The 22,551-nt window shown below is 48.2% G+C and overlaps 2 protein-coding genes across 2 annotated transcripts; one reads left to right on the top strand and one right to left on the bottom strand.

Moving 5' to 3' along the window:
* Nucleotides 1–1,311: 1,311 nt before the first annotated feature.
* MRPL9 (mitochondrial ribosomal protein L9) lies at nt 1,312–12,735 on the bottom strand. The gene is made up of 7 exons (XM_028710219.2): nt 12,528–12,735; nt 9,008–9,167; nt 7,663–7,787; nt 6,292–6,342; nt 4,401–4,502; nt 3,181–3,264; nt 1,312–1,755 (listed from the first exon to the last, which is right to left on the bottom strand). The coding sequence occupies exons 1-7, from the start codon at nt 12,615–12,617 to the stop codon at nt 1,636–1,638; spliced, it is 732 nt and encodes a 243-aa protein (XP_028566052.2). The 5' UTR covers nt 12,618–12,735; the 3' UTR covers nt 1,312–1,635.
* A 3,521-nt stretch (nt 12,736–16,256) lies between these two features.
* On the top strand, nt 16,257–21,755 carry OAZ3 (ornithine decarboxylase antizyme 3). Its single transcript, XM_077920862.1, is given in 5 exon segments — nt 16,257–16,793; nt 16,795–16,869; nt 18,814–18,989; nt 20,239–20,324; nt 21,490–21,755. Coding segments are annotated over 5 exon segments (714 nt in total). The 5' UTR covers nt 16,257–16,625; the 3' UTR covers nt 21,699–21,755.
* The last annotated feature ends 796 nt before the right edge of the window (nt 21,756–22,551 follow it).

Raw genomic sequence — 22,551 nt, 5'->3', positions numbered from 1 at the left:
GTGTGCAATGCTATAATTAATGGCTGTGGAGGAGGAGGAGACGCAGACCCGAACGGGCGAAAGTCCACAGGCTGGGCCGCCAGGTGTCGTCCAGGATGGAGCCATCGGTTCCATCTCCTTTTGCACGACCCGGGGAAGGGGTCGCCAAGGCGGCAAAGTCTCTTTGGTGGCGGGAAACACCGCAGAGGGAGATGGGTCGCTGCCGCAAGTCCTTCCAAGACTTCTGTTCTCGAAAGGTTCGAAACTTCAGCTGGGGCACAGCTCAACCCACACAGACTGCCAGCAGCTCCCCAGGGTCTCAGACAAGGATCCTAGCCCTATCGGGAGGTATCATGACACAATGACCCTAGCACCTTCTGCATGCACTGAGCTACGGTACTTCCTTTAAAAATAAAGCAAGATCCCAATTCTCACAACTCTGGAAACATGATTTTGAAGATGCATGGGTTTCTCCGACCCACAAGGGCCACTCCTCTAAAAGGTAAAGGGACCCCTGACAGTTACGCCCATTCGCGAACGACTCTGGGGTTGCGGCGCTCATCTGTCTTTACTGGCCAAGGAAGCCAGCGCTTGTCCGCAGACAGTTTTTCCAGGTCATGTGGCCAGCAGGACTAAGCCGCTTCTGGCAAACCAGAGCAGTGCATGGAAACGCAGTTTACCTTCCCGCCAGAGCGGTACCTATTTATCTACTTGCACTGGTGTGCTTTCAAACTGCTAGGTTGGCAGGAGCAGGGAGCAACGGGAGCTCAGCCCGTTGCAGGGATTTGAACCGTCAACCTTCTGATCTGCAAGCCCTAGGCTCTGTGGTTTAGACCACAGCGTCACTCCTCTAGCCTGCTCCTTTTCCTGGGTTTCTGCCCTTGCAACTCGTCCTCCTCCTGACTGTCTCTGTTTTCCCTGGGACCTCTCCCTCTTCAAACCTTCCCGTTCAAGGCTCTTTGCTGGGATATTCTGCCGGCCCCGCTCCTCTAGAGGAAACTGGGAGCAACTCACCCAATGGCAATTGACAACTGCTGCAGCGTCAGTGCAAGCTGGGCCAACAGCAATTCCGTAACCTTAGTGTCAGAGCAAGGCTCGGCCAATGGCTGATCAGCGGCTCCCTTCCGTCTCCGCACCCTGCAACCGAGGCAATCAATGGAGGCCAACTCCATCGCCATCACAAAACCCTTTCAGTGCTTTACTATCCAGATGCCCTCAGACATTAAGAGAGAAGAGACGCAGAGTGCCTCAGCGGCCGGATCTCCCTCTAACTCCCCTTCCCGGTCCACAGAACGGGGATCTTGGCCGAGCTGACTCACTGCAACCAGGAAGTTTCTGATTTTGAAACGTTTTTATTTGTAAGAAACTTGACATTCTGTTGCTCCTCAAGAGAGGAGAGAAATCATAGAACTCTACTTGGTGTTATCCTCCTACTCAAGAAACACGTCCGTCAGAGATGCCTTTGAACGTTTAGGACAGGAGTACATCCCCAAAAAAACCTCCCACCAATCTGACGAAGATCTTGTCCAAACCCGATCTGATGAAGATCCCTGGATCTCCTGAGCTGTGCAGGCAAGCTGGGTGGCCCCCCCCAGTCTCCGTCACTTGTTTTGAGAGCCCCCGCTGCTCCCTTCTCCTCCTGGGGTGGGGCGGACTTCAGTGATATTGCTGAGGAGCATCTTCCGGCTGAGCCAGCCAGACCCTGTAGCTTTCGGGCTTGGGTTCTGCAAACCGCACCACGGAAAGAGGGACCCGGACGGTGTCGAGGTCGTTCACCTGCAAAAGGAGGGCAGAAGTGGGACAGGGGGTCCGGGTGTGTCCCCCAGAGCCAAGACGATGACGACAGTCAATCGAAAGAGGAGGTGGGGAGGACGTTAAAGCTCCCCTGCTGAGACTAGGACTGCCTTTCCCCATCCTTGGCCAGCTGGCCAGCTACGGTCCCTTTCAGGCAGACGGGTCGGCCACAGGACTCTAACATCCAGGCTGGATTATTGCCCCCGCAGGAGGCAGTAACGGCCTCATCCAGCGGACTCTTCTTAAGCTTTTATTATTACTGCCATGCGCTCTATGTGGGGCTGCCCTTCAACAGGCCCCAAACACAGTGCCCGTTACTGGCCGGGGTTCCATTTAGATGAATTGAAATGAAATACTTTCTTGTCACTTGTATACAGTGAGATTACACGAGCACCCCCCACTCAGCTCTCTTAGTCTTAATTTAATCTTAATTAATCTCTTAGTCTCATATGACACCACCGTTTTAAAACAGCTGCCTGGGGTGCCAGTTTGTTTGCAGGCCCAAAGCAAGGTGTTCACTTTAGAGTTTGAAAGCCCTAAATGACTTGGGCCCAAAATATTTGAAATATCATCTCCCTGTACCCACAGACACTCTCGGGTGCTAGGATCAGTCGAGGGGTCCCTTTTGGCAGTTCCAACACCCTCAGAAAATTTGGGGAGTGTCCCTCGGCCTGGGGAGGGGGGTCTTCTCTGTGGCAACCCCCTAACCTGTGAAATTTCCCCTCCTGGCACCTTCATTATAGAGCTTCTGTCCTACGCAGAAGACACACTTCTTTCCTCTGATACCTGAGATATATTTTTTTTAAGACCCGCCCTAATCTTTCTCCTATAACTTGTTTTAAACTGGCTTGCGTATTGTACTTCTTAAATTGCTGGGACTTTGTGGTGGAAAAGTGGGCAAAAAAAATCAGAATAAACAAAGAAACGTATTTTACACAATACATGCATCATCTACCCTGGCATTCTGGAGAAAAAGAGGGCACAATTTTCCTATTACAGTGGTACCTCGGGTTACATACGCTTCAGGTTACATACACTTCAGGTTACATACACTTCAGGTTACAGACTCCGCTAACCCCGAAATACAGTGGTACCTTGGGTTACTTACGCTTCAGGTTACATACGCTTCAGGTTACAGACTCCGCTAACCCAGAAATAGTACCTCGGGTTAAGAACTTTGCTTCAGGATGAGAACAGAAATTGCACAGCAGTGGTGCGGCAGTAGCGGGAGGCCCCATTAGCTAAAATGGTCTTCAGGTTAAGAACAGTTTCAGGTTAAGAACGGACCTCCGAAACGAATGAAGTACTTAACCCGAGGTACCACTGTACAAATATCCCATACATTGTACAAATATCCCATACATTGGGATACATTGACCTGCACCTGCATACAGGAGGCAAACTTACCGTAACTTCGCACCAATATTCCCCCAATTCCGTGATGGGCTCGTCCGGAAGCTTCAAGGTATGCGGCAGAACCACGACCCCGAGCTGGAAGGACCAGGGCACAGCGTTATCAGAGCAACCCACTTCAAGCGGGGCAGGGGCACGTTGTCTGAGACCTCCACATCCCCTAGGAAAACACCTCCTCTCCCCTCAACCCTACCCCCAAGGATATATGCCGCTGAGAGCCCACCCTTATCAGGTAGAGATCAACTCAAATGGAAAAACGCTGTCACAAATCTAACGGGCAAAACAAGAACAAACCTCTGGTTACGCGAAACATTCAATAAGCACACAAGACATAACCGGCTGTACGTTTGAAAAAAAACAATATGTACTATTCATTGTATTGAATTGTAGATTACAACAGAAGTAGCTCAAAGTTCAACGAAAAAAGTAGAAGACCCAGTGGATCAGTTCGTTCTCTAATCGGTTTATGCATAAGGTCCATATATGTGGAAGTGTCTATTCCACCTGTCTGTTCATAGAGTCCAACAATCCACATGAAAGGTTGTTGCAGTTCCACAGAATCCTTTCACAAAGACAAGGATTTCCGGAATATTAGCCTTGTTTCACCGTCATAGGCTTCATCAGTAGTACAAACTCTAGGTAATGCAAATAAATACAGTATCGTAATCTCACACATTTTTACAGCAAAAATAATATAAAAACCGTCAACAACCATACATACCATATATGATATCACAGGACAGTGCATCTTATAGCATAGTAGTAGCTGATGTAAGCAGCAACTTTTACAGAGTGGCGTTATATGGACAGGCCCAATATTGATTCGAGTGACAGGTGTTGGCAATCAACAGATACAAAATTTATTTCTTAAAGTGACCCATATGGCACAGCAGAAGTAAAACAAACTTAATCCATACTCAGATGTTATACGTATAAACAGTAACGCAACTCATACAAAAAGGTAATCAAATATCAGAACATATTATTTTTTCAAACGTACAGCCGGTTACGTCTTGTGTGCTTATTGAGCAAATCTAATGGGCAGCATGGCCATTTTGGCCGACGATTCCCATCAACCCCTGCCAGGACGGCCATTTTTTTACTACGGCTCATCAGCCAGCCTAGGACTGTGTCGTCTGGGACTGAGAGGAGCCGGCCAGATCCCCTCTGTTCCCCACGCCAGGAAGGCAGGACGCCGCGCAGGCGGGGCTCACGTTTCTCAGGAAGTGCCGTGCCACGATCTCGTGGGTCAGCTCAAACTGCTCGCAGTCGTTCACTCCGACTTCCAGGGTGCACTTGCGCAGGAACCGGACGGTCTGAAAACCGGGAGAGGAAGAACAGAAAGCCTTAAGAAAAGAAGCCCTCCCAAAAACTACACCCGGAAGATCGTCTTTCGCCCATGGCAGAACACCTGCTTTGCATGCAGAAGGTCCCAAGTTCAATCCCAGCATCTGGGGCTGGGGGAGACCCCCCCCCAAAAATCAAACCCCTGGAGAGTTTCTGCCCATCAGTGTAAATGCTGAGCTGGATAGGCCAGTGTTCTGGCTCGTGTAAGGCAACTTCCTCTGTTCCTATTTATCAGCCCTTCATTCAGAACAATGAGGACTAGACTCCTGCTTTTCTTTCAGGGGAAAGGCTTAGCTTAGCAGACAGAGCAGAAGGGGCCAGGTTCAATGGAGAATGGGAATGGAGTTGAGAGGTGACCTAACCTGGGGAGAAAACAGCAAAGACCTGGTGAAGAGAGCACAGCAGAGGTTATATTTTCTGAGAATCCTCCGGGAAAACAATCTCTCAAAGGACCTGTTGATGGCATTTTACCATTGTACTGTGGAGAGTGTATTAACTTATGGTCTCTGTGTGTGTGGTTTGGGAGCTGCACGGCCAGGGGAAAAACAGTGCTGTCCAGGGTTGTAAAGACTGCAGAGAGAATAATTGGGTGCACTCTTCCCACCTTGGATCAAATCTATGCTTCCAGGTGCCATAAGATAGCTGCAGAGATAGCGCAGGATAGTACGCACGCCGGAAATGATCTCTTTCAGCTTCTGCCTTCTGGAAGAAGGTATAGGGTTATAAAGACCAGGACTAGCCGCCTGAGAAACAGTTTCTACCCAAATGCAATTCTGGTTTTAAACGCAGTATAAGGGGTCTCTATAATTGTATTTTAAAATGGGGTTTCAGAGTTTTTAGGGGTTTTTGAATGTCTTATGTAGATTTTTCAATTTCATTGTTCTGTGTGGGACAATGACAATAAAGATATCGTATCGTATTGCATCATAATCCCCAACAACTCTAGCTAGGGCTAGGGGAGACTCCCCACTGTCTGAACCCCTGGAGAGCCACTGTCAAACAGAGTAGACGAGACTGAACTAGGTGCACATGCAGTCTGACTCTGTAAAAAGCCACTTTCCCTGTTCCTCATAGCGTTGGGTCCTCCTGCTTGGAGCTGAAGGTGACATTTGACGGGGCTTTGGCATATTTAAATGCGAGGTGGGGTTTCCTGGCCAGGGAGGGGAGAGGGAGAGATGGCCTGCTGCCCCCCCCCAAAGAGAGAACTGCAAGGGAGAATATACAACGCTACCTGTCACATGCTGGTGGTGGTTGCTCGTGAGTAACCAAGCAGGACTCCGACCTGTCTGTTACAGGTTTTATTGTGCAAACTATTTACAGTGCAGATCTACCAAGTTCATGTCCGTCTTAGTCACTTGCAGAATCCGGGAGTGGCCCCTTCCGGTTTCTTCCCCAACATAAGAACTTCGGCACTCCAAACCTCCTCCTCCCCTCTTTGCGTTTCACCCCTCTGCGCAAGCTGGGTGACGGAAGTGGTGTGTGTCCCACCCCTGCCCAGGAATCCATGATTTAGGAACTCTCACAAGATTTGCAACGTTCACGAAAGCGGCAAGCACTCGGCCACAGCATGTTGCCATTGGTCTGGTACTGCCAGGTTCTCCCTGTTGTGCCAGGTAGGGAACTTGGAAGAGTTTTAGTAAACTTCACTTCCCAGCATTAGATTTTTGTGCTCAATTTCTGCTTTCAGGTTTCCCACTAGGGCACTGTCCTACCGGAAAACTGCATTTACACACACGCCGCAGATCTGGATCAGTTTACCTTTTCGCCTGTGTGGGTCTGCAGCCTCGGCAGTTTCCCTTCCTGACGTAACTAAGGGGCAGAAAAACAGAAGAGAAGTCAAGGACGAGCGAGACAGCTTGCATATTGTCCCACTCAGCCCAGATAGACCAAGGCTACAGCCATACCCATGTCAATATTGAGGAGGGGTGTAAAAAAATATCAAGCACTTTCAGGAGAAAGCGGATAATCTTTTCTCCCTCGCATATGATACGAGAGCGCGGGGCCATGCAATGAAGCCAGATAACGGAAGATTCAGGGCAGAGCAATGCACTTTTTCATACAGCAAATAATTAAATGATGCTGCCACAGAGAGTATGTTGATGTCCACTGAGTTTGTTAGCTTCGCAGGCATGAATCATCCTCAAATCCACCTTTTTGTACACAATTCTGGCCAATAGGCATTTTTGTTTAGTTTTTGCAAGCTGTAGAGACATAAGAGGTTTCTCTCACTCTCTGATCATAACTAGAAGTTGGGGACATCTAATGATGATGATGATGATGATGATGATAATAATAATTTATTTATACCCTGCCCATCTGGCTGGGTCTTCCCAGCCACTCTGGGCGGCTTCCAACCAAATATCAAAAACAATACAGCGCTGTCAGACATTAAAAACTTCCCTAAGCAGGGCCGCCTTCAGGTGTCTTTTAAAAGTAAAATAGTTGTTTATTGCCTTGACATCTGCTGGGAGGGCATTCCATAGGGTGGGCGCCACCACCGAGAAGGCCTTCTGCCTGGTTCCCTGTAACCTCACTTCTCGCAGTGAGGGAACCGCCAGAAGGCCCTCGGAGCTGGATCTCAGTGTCCGGGCTGGACGATGGGGGTGGAGACGCTCCTTCAGATATACTGGACCGAGGCCATTTAGGGCTTTCAAGGTCAGCACCAACACTTTGAATTGTGCTCGGAAACGTACTGAGCTTCAGAGATTCAGTCCAGGCAAAGGGAAAGATCTCTTCACACAGTGTGGTTAAATTGTGACGTCAATTGCACGAGAGGCATCGAAGGCCCCCAACTTGGAAGGCTTCCGGAGAGAACTGGACAACTCCATGGAGGTGATGCCTATCAACGGCTCTGCTCTGCTGTCACTGTCAGAAACTGCAGGAGATGATGCTGTTGTGCTTGTGAAAACAGGAGGCTGGACTAGATGGGCCCCCTCTGGCCTGATCCAGCAACCAGGCTCTTCTGAAGTTCTTATGGAACCTCCAAGACCAGAGGCAGTCTATCTAGATTTCTAGGTTATACGGGGCATTTGGCTGCTGTGAGAACAGGATGCTGGACTATGATGAGCCCCCCCCCCCCCCCGGCCTGATCCAGCAGCCAAGGTGTTCCAGTGTTCTTACGGCACTCACCCGGTTTTCCTCCTCAAATATCTTCTTGTTTTCCGGAGAGGCATAAATGGCTTTGTTCTGGTTGAGGAGACGGCTGCGGCCGAAAGATTTAGGCACCAGGACCGTGTCGCCTCGGCTTCCCACATCTGCGAACAAGAAACGTGGAATGTTTTCGCCTGCAAAGCGGGGTAGGAACTAAAGCGCTCTCCCAAAACACAGGGCAACTGAGAGAGAGAATATGCTCCCTTTACAAAACACACCTGATGTACAATTCCTTCCTAGAAATCCCACCTCAATTTTAAAATACAGTGGTACCTCAGGTTAAGTACTGAATTCGTTCTAGAGGTCCGTTCTTAACCTGAAACTGTTCTTAATCTGAAGCACCACTTTAGCTAATGGGGTCTCCTGCTGCTGCCACGCCGCTGGAGCCCGATTTCTGTTCTTATCCTGAAGCAAAGTTCTTAATCTGAAGCACTATTTCTGGGTTAGCGGCGTCTGTAACCTGAAGCGTATGTAACCCGAGGTACCACTGTAAAAATTAAGGCAGGAGAGAAGTTTCCAGCCCGTATCACAGGGGTCAGCAAACTTTTTCAGCAGGGGGCCGGACTATATTTTGAGGGGGGGGGGGGAATGAACAAATTCCTATCCCCCACAAATAACCCAGAGATGCATTTTAAATAAAAGGACACATTCTACTCATGCAAAAACATGTTGATTCCCAGACCGGATTTAGAAGGCGATTGGGCTGGATCCGGCCCCCGGGCCTTAGTTTGCCTACCCATGCTGTATCACAACAGTTCCTAACCTGATGCTCTCCAAATAGGTTTCAGACTACCCCCTACTAAAGATACTTGCATATATATTTAACTGCACTATCCTAGCATCTATGTTTGGATGAAGATGCGATTTAGAGAACATGAAGAAATAAATACGTGGTCCCTGGAGCCGAATTGCCCAGAGGCGAAAAGCAGATCATGCTTTTCTCTCTCTTTTTTTGAAAGAGGGAAGTGGGTGTTGACAGGAACCAGCTGATCGGCAAGCGATCAGGGAGGGAGATAAGGGAGCCTAGAGATAAAGGAGGCTGCCTGGGAGGGGGGAGGTAAAAGCCCATGGATCCTCAGGATTTTCGCATTGGGTCACCCCAAATTCACCATCAGGTCATACAGCATGTCCATGGGCTACAGCATGCACCACAAAAACCATACACCCACTGTTTCGTTCAGAATAATTTTTTTCTTGTTTTCCTCCTCTAAAAACTAGGTGAGTCTTATGGAGTGAAAAATACGGTAAATTCGGATTAGCATGGGCTTCTGCATCTTCTGCAGAACGGCACCGGATGTGCAAGTAAGAATGAGGAGCTACGTACCGTCCACGGTTTGGGTGAGGATGAGCTCCAGAGGCTCCTTGGGTTTGTGTTTGGTGTCCTCCACCAAGCGGTAGACCTTATACCGGCGGTGCTTAATCCGAGGCTCCCGGCCCACCTTGCTCAAAGGCACCTTCCACCAACGCTCCACGATGCACGTTTCCTGAGCAGCGGAGACAGAGAACTTGGGATAAGTCACCAACACCTCCGCTCTGACACAGCCGCTCGGACTGCCTCCTCGCCACTCCCTCTTAGGAGGCCCCCTCTCTAAAAACAAAGGTTCTAGTCCTCATGGTTCAAAGACAAGCACAGGGAGCTGCCTTGAGCCGAAAGCCAGTTCCTTTTTTTTAAAAAAATTATTTGCTATATACTTATTACATACATACAAAAAGCAATACAATTACATAAATTATAAAATTAAAATTCCAAAAATACAAAAAAACCCCAAACCATACAAAAATTCCAGAAATACGAAGTGGAAAAAGGAAATAAAAAGAATAAGGATATACAAGCAAGCAAGCAAGAAAGAAAGAAAGAAAGAAAAGGAAAGAAAAGGAAAAAGGTTGACTTCCTTCGACCACTATATAGGTTCTCTAATCTCATATTTTGGTTGTCTGTAATCATTTTTTACTTTGCGAAGAGGCAATTTGTTTACCTGTGAAAAATGGTGATTTTCTTGAGTAAAAATGAGTACCCCTAAACATTTTTTTAGAAGAAAAGCACTGGGGGCACACACACACACATATATACATATACACACACAGTGGTACCTCTAGATACCGGAACGGATCCCCATTCACATCTAGAAGCAAACGTAACTAGCGAAGGCACACCTGCGCACGCGCGCATCACTTTTCACCGCTTCTGCGCATGCACGTGACGTCATTTTGAGCATCTGCGCCTGCGGCGAAACCCGGAAGTAATGCGCTCCTTTACTTCCGGGTTGCCGTGGAGCGCAACTCGAACGCGCTCAACCCAAAGCGCATTCAACCCAAGGTATGACTGTGTGTGTGTGTGTGTGTGTGTGTGTATATATATATATATATATATATGAAGGGACACGGGTGGCGCTGTGGGTAAAAGCCTCAGCGCCTAGGGCTTGCCGATCGAAAGGTCGGAGGTTCGAATCCCCACGGCGGGGTGCACTCCCGTTGCTCGGTCCCAGCGCCTGCCAACCTAGCAGTTCGAAAGCACCCCCGGGTCCAAGTAGATAAATAGGGACCGCTTACTAGCGGGAAGGTAAACGGCGTTTCCGTGTGCTGCGCTGGCTCGCCAGATGCAGCTTGTCACGCTGGCCACGTGACCCGGAAGTGTCTGCGGACAGCGCTGGCCCCCGGCCTCTTGAGTGAGATGGGCGCACAACCCCAGAGTCTGTTAAGACTGGCCCGTACGGGCAGGGGTACCTTTACCTTTATATATATATATATGTGTGTGTGTGTGTGTGTGTGTGTGTGTGTGAGAGAGAGAGAGAGAGAGAGAGAGAGAGAGAGAGAGAGATATGCACACTTCCTGGACACTGTTCCCACCTTGCAGTCTCTCTGAATTCCCCCCTAGTCACCCCACTCCAGAGCCCCACAACTGCATTATCCCTTCTGCATTTTCTCTCGCATCCCCTAACCGAAATAAGAGTCTACTCTTAAAGGCAGCATATGCCTAGATTTAAACACATAGCAAAACACGCGCTTATCTTGTGCTCCAAAAGCTACCCAGAAGGACCCCCCCCAAAAAAAATATCTTTGCTCTCCCCCATCTCCTTTGTCTAAACTTACACCCCCTGGGAAATCGGAAAGCAGCGCAGACAAAACTGCACTGTACAGACATAAATGCACAGAGTCCATTGAACACCCCCTTTTACAGTCTCTCTCAGCTCCCACCCCCCAAATAAAGAAATCCCAGGGCCCCCTCTCTATCTGCACTGCCCCCTATATTTTGTGTCTACTACCTTCCTCCCCCCACAAAAGAAACTCGGCCAGATGGGTGGGGTATAAATAATAATAATAATAATAATAATAATAATAATAATAATAATATAGGCAGCAAAGGCATAGATTTAAATGCAAATTAATGCAGCCCCACACCTGCCCCCTGAGACTCCCCAAAAAGCGGAGGATGAAGTTAATGGGCTATGCAGAATTAGAGAAACTAACAGGAAGGATCCGAAACCGGAGGGACCATAAATTCACCGAAGACTGGAGTAAATTTACAAATTATATGAAAAGTATTTGCGATGATCAGACGACGTTTGTAGGTTTGCAAGAAGTTCTGCGAGGAGGAATGTTGGAAATATTGTAAAAATGAAAAAGGGGAGGTGATATGTTAAGAGAGGTAAAGACAATATAAAATTGATGCGTAAAGAAGTGGTTAAGACGGAAGATCATCAGAGGTGCTGATGGAAGTCCAATAAGATTGTATATTTGTAATAATCTGTGTGGTATGCTTTATAACCTGTATCTTAAAATTAATAAAAATGTATTTATTTAAAAAAAGAGACTCCCCAAAAAGCGACCCCCAGAGACACCCCCCGCCCTGTAATTTCTCTGAAATGACCCCCAACCTCCGTCCCCCCAAAAAAGAGCCTCGTTTTAAAGGCCTCCATTTAGATAGGCATCCCATTCCTGCCCCCTTTCGCCCCCTTAGCAGTCTCCCCAAAGACCCCCCACCCCCTATATTTCTCCCCAAATCTAATATTTTAAAATATTTCTCTCTTTCGTAGGGGCCCCCAAAGCGACTCTGAAATGATGAAGGTGATGGACTATATGGAATTGGCGGAAATGACTGGCAGAATCCGAGACCAGGGAGAAGAGTCGGTGGAAGAAGATTGGAAGAAATTTAAAGACTATTTACAGAAATACTGTAAAATTAATGAATGTTAGAATGATGTCAGAATGAAATTAAGTGGTTCTAGCCGCAATGTCATAAAGGTGTATGTAAAAATGGATGGTTAATAGGTGAGAATCTAAAGTTATAATATATTAAGTTAAAGGACTAAGACATAAACAAAGAGGGAAAGGAATTGCTGAATTAACCAATTGAACTGGAATACAAAAAAGGGAGGTGAGAGGAGGTCAGGGAAGCAAGGAAACGAAATGTAAGATAGGGAAGGATTAATTTGTTTTTAAGTGGGGTTTTTTTTGGGGTGTTTTTTCCTGTACTTTGTATTTTGTATGTTTTTTCTTTTTATGGTTTTTTAATATATATTTTCCCTTGTTTCTTTTCTCTTTAACTATGTAATTTTTTGTTTCTGAAATCTTAATAAATATCATTTAAAAAACAAAACAAAACAAAAAAAGCGACTCTGAAATGACCCCCAACCTCCGTGTCCCCCCAAAAAAGAGCCTCGTTTTAAAGGCCTCCATTTAGATAGGCATCCCATTCCTGCCCCCTTTCGCCCCCTTAGCAGTCTCCCCAAAGACCCCTATATTTCTCCCCAAATCTAATATTTTAAAATATTTCTCCCCAAAGACCCCCCACCCACCCACCTCCCTCTCCCCCCCATACATTTTACCCCCCCCTCCTTCCTCACCAGGGGGGCCGAGAGGCGAAGCCCCCTACATGGGAGCGGGACCCCCAGGGAGGCCCTTGCCAGGATCAGGCCCCTCGCCGCCGCCAGCATCGCCCAGAATTCCCCTCACGCGCCTCGCCTCGCGCAGGCCCCGGAGAAGCCTCGGCCTCGCCTGGCTCCGCCCGCCGGGGTGGGTCGACCGCGGGGCGGGCAAAGCGGGAGGGAGGAGCCGGCGTGGGGTGGGGGTGGGGAGACACACAACCGGCACGCTTTCTTCCCCCAGGATTTATTTACTCCTTTTTTTCTCTCTCTTTCTCTCTTGACTATCGTGACACGGAAGCAAAAACCCACCTCCCTCGCCGCCCCCAATAAAAGCGTGTCAAGAGTGCCACTGAGCATACGCAGAGTGCAAAAATTATTTTTTTTGCAAAGAGGAGTCCTTTGCTGCAACTCGCCTAGGGTTCAGGCTGAGTAATCGATTAATATTCATTTAAAGGCAATATAAAGTTAAGAAATGTATAAGAAGTTGATAAAGCGGTGGATTATCAGAGGTGCTGATGGAAGTCTAAAAAGATTGTATAAGTGATAAGTTTCGTGGTACATTTTGTAATTTATATGTTAAAATCAATAAAATTATTATTCAAATCAATATTTATTTATATTATAAATCAATAAAAATATTCACTAGTTATTATCCCCCAAAAGTTTTTGATTTGAGTTTCTGCTGAAATGAGGCTGCATTTTAATGTTGTATTTTAATCTTAAATTGTATTTTAATCCATTGTTTTTATGCCTGGTGTTAGCCGCACTGAGCCCGATCTTCGCTGGGGAGGATGGGGTATAAATAAAATTTATTAATATCATTATTTTTCCTATTTCTATTGCCAGCAACATCATCGTTAAATTTATTTACTAACGCCCTCGATGCCGGTGCGGTTGGGCTGCGGTGCCTGCAGGATGGGCAAAGAAAAGGGGCAGCAACTGGGGACCAGCACAGAAGCCTGGTGAGTAATGGGGTAATGGTCTCCCTTGGTTTGAATAGGTTGGACCAGTGGCTCTGGGCTGTAGGCCGGCTCCAAATGCTGGGAAACAAGGCCCTAGTCCTCATGATTGCAGCTGAAAGCTTTGCTGTTGGGCTGTGGGCTCCAGGCAGGCTAGCAAGTGATAAGAGCACAAGATTCTAGTCCTTAGGATGGCAGCTGAAACTCTGAGCATGCGCCGAGTGTCTTTCTCCTTTCCTTTCTCCAAGTACAGCATAAAGGTGATTTTTTCAATTTATTTAAAAAGTCGTAAGGACAAAGTGACCCAGAACAAGCACGCTGCGTCTTTCTCTCACCAACAACCCCAACAGAACTGAGTCTCTTCAAAAAGGAAGGGCAATGTGCCTCTGAGCGTGTGCAGAGTGCGCCCCTGAAGATAATTCAGTGTGTTTTATAAAGAAATGCTTAGAAAAAAATGAAATGATTTTAGAATGTTGTATCATTTTACTGTTGTTAGCCGCTCTGAGCCCGGCTTTGGCTGGGGAGGGCGGGATATAAATATTATTATTATTATTTATTATTATTATTATTGCAGAAGGCCCCAGGCTTGGTCTCCAGCATCTCTTAGAGTCGACCCTTGCCTGAAACCCTGGAGAGCAGCTGCCAGTCAGTGTGGACAATACTATGGGCTGCCCCGAACCATAGATTTAAAGCACACCCATGCACATTTCAAATGCATGGCATCCCCCAAGGAATGCTGGGAATGGTAGTTTGCCAGGGATTCTGCGGGCGAGGGAAACTACAGCTCCCATGATCCTCCTGGGGAAGCTGTGAGCCGGATATATGTGTGTGGGATGTGCTTTAAATGCATCCCATTTGGTGCGGACCCAGAGCCAGGTGTCCTTAGGAGGGAGAGGATGCTGTGGTACCCAGGAGTGGGAGGAGCTTCGTCTGGGTGTGGCCAGGAGGGGGCGTGGCCTCTCACAATGATGCTTGTGACACAGCCGAGTTGCCATGGGGCAGAAACTCACGCAGGTCACAATAGGGGTCCCTCGGGTATTTAAGGCGGGGGCCCTGCCACCTAGGACCCACTTTGCCCGGGGCCGGGAGGCACTGCCCAGCAAAACGCGGTGGAACCGGGCACCCAGAAACACCCTTTCTTGGACCAAGAAACTGCCTTTCTCCGCTCTCATTCTCCATCCCCTCTTTCTGCGCCATCAGCAAGCGCCGCCTTAGATATCGGCGGAAAATGACTCCCAGTGGCAAGAGGTAAGAGGGGGGCCACCTTGGGTGCAAGGGCCACGGGTGGCACTGTGGGTTAAACCACAGAGCCTAGGACTTGCCGATCAGAAGGTTGGTGGTTCGAATCCCTGCCACGGGGTGAACTCCCATTGCTCAGTACCTGCTCCTGCCAACCTAGCAGTTCGAAAGCACATTAAAGTGCAAGTAGATCAATAGGTACCACTCTGGCGGGAAGGTAAACGGCGTTTCCGTGCGCTGCTCTGGTTTGCCAGAAGCGGCTTAGTCATGCTGGCCACATGACGCCGGCTCCCTCGGCCAATAAAGCGAGATGAGCGCAACAACCCCAGTTGGCCACAACTGGACCTAATGGTCAGGGGTCCCTTTACTTTGGGCGCATGGGTGCCACATAGGTACCTTGGAGGACATCCCCCCCCCCCGCCACCCATACAGCGGTACTTCGGGTTAAGTATTTACCGTAATTCGTTCCGGAGGTCCGTTCTTAACCTGAAACTGTTCTTAACCTGAAGCCCCACTTTAACTAATGGGGCCTCCCGCTGCCGCCACCGTCCAATTTCTGTTCTCATCCTGAAGCAAAGTTCTTAACCGGAAGCACTATTTCTGGGTTAGCGGAGTCTGTAAACTGAAGCGTATGTAACCTGAAGTGTATGTAACCCGAGGTACCACTGTATATTGCTAGGCACATATAGCAAGCACAGCTAAGGATCAGAGACTGTGGGAGCGGCTGCAATGTCCCCCATCCCTGTATTAGGACTGGGAACTTTTGGACCCCCAGATTTTGTTGGGACAGCCGTCTGGAGATGTAGAAGCACCATAGTTCAATGGTGGCACAGCTGCTTGTCATACAGAAGGCCCCGGGTTCAAGGCCTGGCTTCTCCAGGCAGAGCTGTGTCAGAGACATGTTTTCAGAACGATGAGGACTAGGATCTTGCTTCATTTTTAAATCTCAGTGGTAGAGCATCTGCCTTCAAGCAGAAGGTCCCAGGTTCAGTGCCTCCACCATTTCCAGGTAGGGCTGGAGGAGACCCCTCTCTGAAATGCTGTTACGCTGCTGCCGGCCTGTGTAGACAATATTGAGCAAGATGGACCAGTGGCCTGACTCTGCTTAAATCCGCTCGCTTGCTATTTCCCTATTTAAGCCAGCCCATTATACTGCAGATATTAATATTGCACAGCTTGAAGCAAGTGGAAGCATACAAACTGACTCCTTGTTGTCCAGACCCATAGGTTTGATTTGAGCTTTACTTTTCCTTCAAAACAGAACAAAAACATCAGAGATACATCCAGATAATTCCATGCACTTATCTTGTGCGTGTCTAGCACAGGCTCAGCATCTTAAAAATAACTTTGAACAGGACTGAGATCAAAACTCTTCTCTGTCCCCCATTCCAGCCCGAGACTGCGGGCTCTTGGAGAGCTTATCGCATCTTGCTTCCACTCCGGCTGGGAACAAGACTACAGTCATACCTCAGGTTAGATGTGCTTCAGGTTGAGCATTTTCAAGTTACACTCCACGGCAACCCAGAAGTAATGGAGTGCATTACTTCTGGGTTTCGCCGCTCGCTCATGTGCAGATGCTCAAAATGACGTCACACGCATGCGCGGAAGCGGCAAAACGTGACCCACGCACGCGCAGTCGCGTCTTACATTTTACTCAGGATGCGAACGGGGCTCCGGAACAGATCCCGTTCGCATCCAGAGGTACCGCTGTAAAGGCATCTCCCTTTCAAGATGAGGATTTGCAACCCAATACTTCCCGTGTGATCGTTGGAGGAGCTCAGAGGAAAATCTCCCATGTTAAAGCCTTCGGGCATTTTTCATTTCAGTGAGAATTGAGCCATTATACTTTGCACATTATTATTCAGAACTATGGGGCCTAATGTCAAGTTTCCAGTCCCTTCTGTTCAAGATACCTGCCAATTTCAGAACCTGCTTCCCGGGCTTATCCATGCCGTCTTATTTTCTTGTTTCCGTTCTGCGGCACAGCTCAACCCTTACCCAACGTGAGAGTTTGAGTATCCGGCCCCGCTACTGCCCGCAGTGCTCCTGAGTTCGTGGGCGGCTGCCCAGACAGGAGAAGGAGCCTTGAAGGAGGCCAAGCGGGCCTTAAAGAGGTATATAAGGTAGGCTTCTTCTGCCTCGGGCCTTTCCAGCCTTGCATATGATCAGTATTTATTATTATTATTATTATTAGAAATTTTATTATGGTCCAGAGACCCAACAAATCCTTACAAAGCAATGCACAATTCAGACAGCCTACCTCCAGGTCAAACAAGCTTTTTGTTCAGACTTAAAGATAGGGATCATTGGTTCTTGCAACCACCGATAAAAACTTCACCACTGCTAGTGTTCTAGCGTTTGTCCGGTCTTCCAATAGGAACCTGACATAGTGAGCCTCTGATTTTCCCGGGAAAGGTAACAGCAAGGGTAATATCAGTTCAGCCCTGGCTTGCTCGTATTTTGCACAGTGCAGCAAAATATGCTTTATGGAATGTCTTGAGCACACGAGCAAAGTCTGCCCTGGTTGGGAACTGCTCTCAACCTGCCATCCAGCACTGCAGAAGGAAAGACGTTCAGTCTGGCTTTGGTGAATAGCCTTCGATAGTTTGGTACTGTCAGGTTTTTAATGTAAGATGTTACATATTGTACTCCCACTGCCAGCGGACTACAGACTGCGTGTGATCGAGATCGCAAGTCACTGTGTGCATTATCCCATAATCTTTGCTTTAACGTCTTTAGGGCGCCTTCACAACCCAGGTAATACAGTTTGGGGGGGGGGGGACAGACCAATAGAGGTGGCTTTTTTAGCCATGGTTTTCTGCCATTTGCTGACAAACTCCTCATTGGTCAGGTGTTGGTACAAACCCTTCCCTAGATCAAACACTGAAATCCTGAGCCAATGTTTTAGGGCAGCCCACCACGCTTTAGTTGAAATTGGGCATTCACCAGCTTCTAACAGAAGTACGGAGTTGGGGACACAGTTGGGTACCTGGAGCAGAGATTGGAGAAATTTTGCCTGAAAGCCATCTAGCTTAGGCAGGTCCCCATTATGCCAGACATTTGCAGCGTACAGGAGTTGGGAAATGGATTTTGAAAACCCTTAAGGCTGCTGGACCATATTTGCCGCCCTTTGTGTTATAATAGACCACCATCTGCTTGAACGATGCTGCACAAAAGTGCACAGAAAGGGTCTCAGCCCCAATGAGCTTACAATCTGAAATGTGACAACAGGGCTCTCCCCCCATTATATATCTACCCCACTGTTTTTCTCCAAGGAGCTGAAGGTAGCATACACAGTTTGCCCCTACCCCCCCCCCCCCAACCTCAGGGAAATATCTTGTGCCTGAAGTCCTGAAGAGCAGTTGCCAGTTTGTGTAGGCAACACAGGGTTTGATAGACTCATGGTCTGACTCAATACAAGCCAGATTTCTCCGGGGAGAAAATTCATTCAGCCTGTATTGACACAATTTCAACAATAAAAATCACATAAAATATTTGTAATACAGACCTATTGAACACATATAAAACTTATAAAAGACTCAGTAGCCACCATTAAGTAGTTTTAAATGAGACTTTGAAAAAATCTCAACTAAATAGTCTGAAACCATCTCAGTAGTTGGGTGGGAATATCATCCCTCAGCGGATATTGGATTACAGATGCTTTGCAAATAGGTACTTTCAGCTTCAAAGGAGTTGCCAGCAGGACTCTCCAAAGAGTGTTGATTTCACAAACTGAGTTGGGGGGGGGGGAAGGTTGTAAACTCATTGTTTTGCTAGTTACCTTCCTTTGACTGGTTTAAATATATTGCATGGGATTGGGCTATATATGATCCCTTGGGGTCCCTCTTCCAAACTCTACAATTTTCTAACAAAATGTTGCCATAACTCAGCACTTGTGCAAACCAGCTGACATCTCCCTCTTGTGCAGGGATGGAGGCATTTTAGCAAATCAATCAATCAATCAATCAATCATTGGCACTCACCACCTGAAGGTTGGAAAGAAGGGGGTTTTTGCTAAGGTGTTTTCTAACCAGTAGTTGCAAACGTTTCACCCAATAACTGCCCAGGCTGGGAATCTCACTGTTTTCGCCGGCGAACGCCAACATCCCGACCAGCCGGTTCAGTTGGACTTCCATTTTGCCCGCGGCAGCCAGGGGGTCACCCACTGGCACGGCCTCCTCCAGGCACGCACGGTTTTCCTCGACACGCCTCACCTTGCCCTGGACTGCAACAGCCGCGAAAGGTGAGAGCGATTCTCCGCTGCAACTGGGTGTCAGAAGTGGGTGGCTTTGTCATTGCACGCAGAGTAGACCCACTGAATGTCCCTACGTTGGCCCTGCCTGTTCTTCTCAAGAGGTCTGCTCTAAGTAGGACTAACGTTGGAAACAGCCCAGCGTTTTTCCAGCAATTTAGAGACCACCGCTCACCCCGAACCCCAGCTCTCGTGGGGGGAAATATTAGAAGCAAAGCGAGGGAGGCAATAGTTCAGAACCAATGGAACCCAAACCCAAACCGCTGAGGATTTATTTATGGGCAGAGATGCTGCTGGGTGCTGCCGCCTGCACCTGACCGTGGGAACCTAAAATTTACAGAAGTAGAAAACAAGTTTGTGCTCCCCCCCCCCCCGCCCATGGCTGGGATTGAACTTCAGAAACAGCCCAGAGAGTTCTGAACATGCTCAGTGATAATGGGGTGCTAATTTTTGCATGTGTAATGGAAGAGCCAGAGGGAGGGAGGAAATGGAATAGAGTACTGTATTTTTTGCTCTATAAGACTCACTTTTTCCCTCCTAAAAAGTAAGGGGAAATGTGTGTGTGCGTCTTATGGAGCGAATGCAGGCTGCGCAGCTATCCCAGAAGCCAGAACAGCAAGAGGGATTGCTGCTTTCGCTGCGCAGCGATCCCTCTTGCTGTTCTGGCTTCTGAGATTCAGAATATTTGTTTTTCTTGTTTTCCTCCTCCAAAAACTAGGTGAGTCTTGTGGTCTGGTGCATCTTATAGAGCAAAAAATACGGTATCTTCAACAAGAGCTCCTTGCGCTGCAATTTTTTGGTGCAGCTAACATCGATAGATTTCCACCTCCCCAAATGGTCGATTTGAACCCCTAGCAAACTTGGCACTATGCTTTGGCTCTGTAAATAATTGTGGGGTGCATGCAAAAGGAGTAGGGTTAGACTGGGGTGCTTATGTCTGGACCTCTAATTTTAAACGGGGGGAAAAACACACCACCTTTCTCTGTATGTAGAAATCTAGCATGTCAGGGAGAAGAGTAGCCTTTTCTGTGACAGTCTGGTTTTCTAGGCCCAGGGAATTCTTTGGATGGATTCACTCATGGGAGCTCTCACCCACAATTCAGTGGTACGGGCCACACACAAGCTTAACACCTTACTGAGGACTAGTCCCTTTGCAAGCCCTGCTTGCAAGAGAACAGCACCCTTAATAATAATAATAATAAACGCTTAATACGGACCCTGTGGCTGTTTCTTCTCCTAGCCTGACCGCAACACTGGAATACGTGGAAGAAAATACAGAGGCAGACCAGGTGCTTGTTAACTTCCACAAGTCTCGACGGGACAGGGGTAAGGAAAGAAAAAGATTCCCCTTGCTAACAGAATCTGGGTTTTGAGTCCTGGACTATTCCACATGCCAGAAATCTGGAAATGATATAGAAAAGGGCAAAGAGGGGGGAAGGATCCCAATTCCAAATTTGGGTTTTATTCGGCCAGAAAAACCATCCTAAAAAAGCATTAAAAAAGGGCCAGAACATTTTGGTCGAGCGTCATCCAAATTCGGTCACCAGGTAGGTCCAGGAGTGAACCTTGCCTGAAACCGCAGAGATGCTGCCAGTCAGTGGACAGTCCTGACCTAGCTGGACTAATGGTCTGGCTCACTCTATGACAGCTTCCTATGTTCCGATTCAAAGCCACATTTTTTCCAGAACCATGTGGACTGGAATCATTATTCCAAGGGGGTCCCAGGTTCAATGCCCAACGGCATTTCCAGGTAGGGCCGGAATCTTTAGAGTGTGAGGTGGAAGGCAGGGTGAAAACCAGTTTGCTACTGGACCAGTTATGTTCATTTACAAAGCCCTTTAACAGCTTGGTGTCCAAACACTGCCTGATCCTTTATGCTCCGCCACGGTCCTCTGGTGGGGCGCTTTCAGAGGTTGCTCGCGCACCTCTGAGGTTCAGTCAGCTCTGTGCTCCTGCGGAACTCCTTCCCACTCCTTGTGGGTCTGTGCCCTGCAGAACTCCTTGCCACTAGAGGTTGGGCAGGAATAATCCCTGCCTTGCTTTTGATGTCTGTTAATCTGACAGGCCTCTGCCATGCTCCTTTATTTTTACCAGCCAGCACCGATTGATGTTTCTACTGCTCTTAATGGAAGCGTGTATATACAGTGGTACCTCGGGTTAAGTACTTAATTCGTTCCGGAGGTCCATTCTTAACCTGAAACTGTTCTTAACCTGAAGCACCACTTTAGCTAATGGGGCCTCCTGCTGCTGCTGTGTCGCCGGAGCACGATTTCTGTTCTCATCCTGAAGCAAAGTTCTTAACCCGGGGTAATATTTCTGGGTTAGCAGAGTCTGTAACCTGAAGCGTATGTAACCCGAGGTACCACTGTACACTGCATTTTTGTGGCTTGACAAACATGCGGATAAATGGGATAAACCAGAGGAAAGATGGGGAAAGATCTTCTCACTCTTGGGTTTCCTAATCCTCTTCTTTTTCTCCCCTCGCTCGAAGGAGACTTGCTACGAGCCTTTGGCTTCTTGGGTTTCACGCTCCTGCGGCCGGATCACCCTTCCCTGCCTCCCTGGGAGGACGTCATCTTCATGGCTTACCCTATGGAACGAGAACTTTGCCAAGCGGAGGAGGATGAGAAGTGGAGGACCCGGAAACCAGACCCATCTGGGAGGCAGGATGGGCCTGTTCTTGGCGGACAGGCTCCCTGAATGAGCAGGTCACCGATTCCCCCAGATGGTGGCATTAAACTGGCACCACGGCTCACAGCATCCTGTTTGTTTCTTTGTTTAAAGGTAAAGAGACCCCTGACCATTAGGTTCAGTCGTGGCTGACTCTGGGGTTGCGGCGCTCATCTCGCTTTATTGGCCGAGGGAGCCGGCGTACAGCTTCCGGGTCATGTGGCCAGCAGGACTAAGCCGCTCCTGGCGAACCAGAGCAGCGCACAGAAACGCCGTTTACCTTCCTGCAGGGCCCCCAACCAGCGACTAGTTCCTAAGTCAGCTAATGGCAAGCGTGGTTTGGGTCTCCCTCTTCCCCCTCCCCATCTCGTAAATCCCTGTTAAGACGGAACAGCTGTCCTTTGTTCCTCTGGTCATGGTACCACATCTGTATGAGGAGGGTCAGTTGAGGTCCAGCTCTGAGGGCCTTCTGGTGGTTCCCTCACTGCGAGAAGCCAAGTTACAGGGAACCAAGCAGTGGGCCTTCTTGGTGGTGGCACCCGCCCTGTGGAACGCCCTCCCACCAGATGTCAAGGAAATAAGCAACTACCAGACTTTTAGAAGACATCTGAAGGCAGCCTTGTTTAGGGAAGCTTTTAATGTTTAATAGGTTATTGTATTTTAATATTCTGTTGGAAGCCGCCCAGAGTGGCTGGGGAAACCCAGCCAGATGGGCGGGGTATAAATATTATTTTTATTACTATTACTACTACTACTACTACTACTATCCTCCATCCATTTGTCTAAACCTCTTTTAAAGCCCTCCATATGCCCTGCTCGTGAGGCAATCCCATGGTTTACCTATGCGCCGTGCTCAGCACTGGTTTCTTCCTGACAAGAATTT

Source organism: Podarcis muralis, chromosome 16 (assembly GCF_964188315.1).
Source record: "Podarcis muralis chromosome 16, rPodMur119.hap1.1, whole genome shotgun sequence".
NCBI lineage: Eukaryota > Metazoa > Chordata > Lepidosauria > Squamata > Lacertidae > Podarcis > Podarcis muralis.
Note: the sequence above shows the minus strand (reverse complement) of the source record. Positions and strands in the feature narration are given on the sequence as shown.

Bases quoted from the DNA above. Each gene is read 5' to 3' on its own strand.
- MRPL9 (XM_028710219.2), bottom strand. From the start codon at position 12,617: ATGCTGGCGGCGGCGAGGGGCCTGATCCTGGCAAGGGCCTCCCTGGGG. The intron at 6,343-7,662 runs GTGAGTGCCGTA...TCTGCCCCTTAG, and splicing joins TATTTGAGGAGGAAAACCGG to TTACGTCAGGAAGGGAAACT. The intron at 1,756-3,180 runs GTAAGTTTGCCT...CTCCTTTTGCAG, and splicing joins AATATTGGTGCGAAGTTACG to GTGAACGACCTCGACACCGT.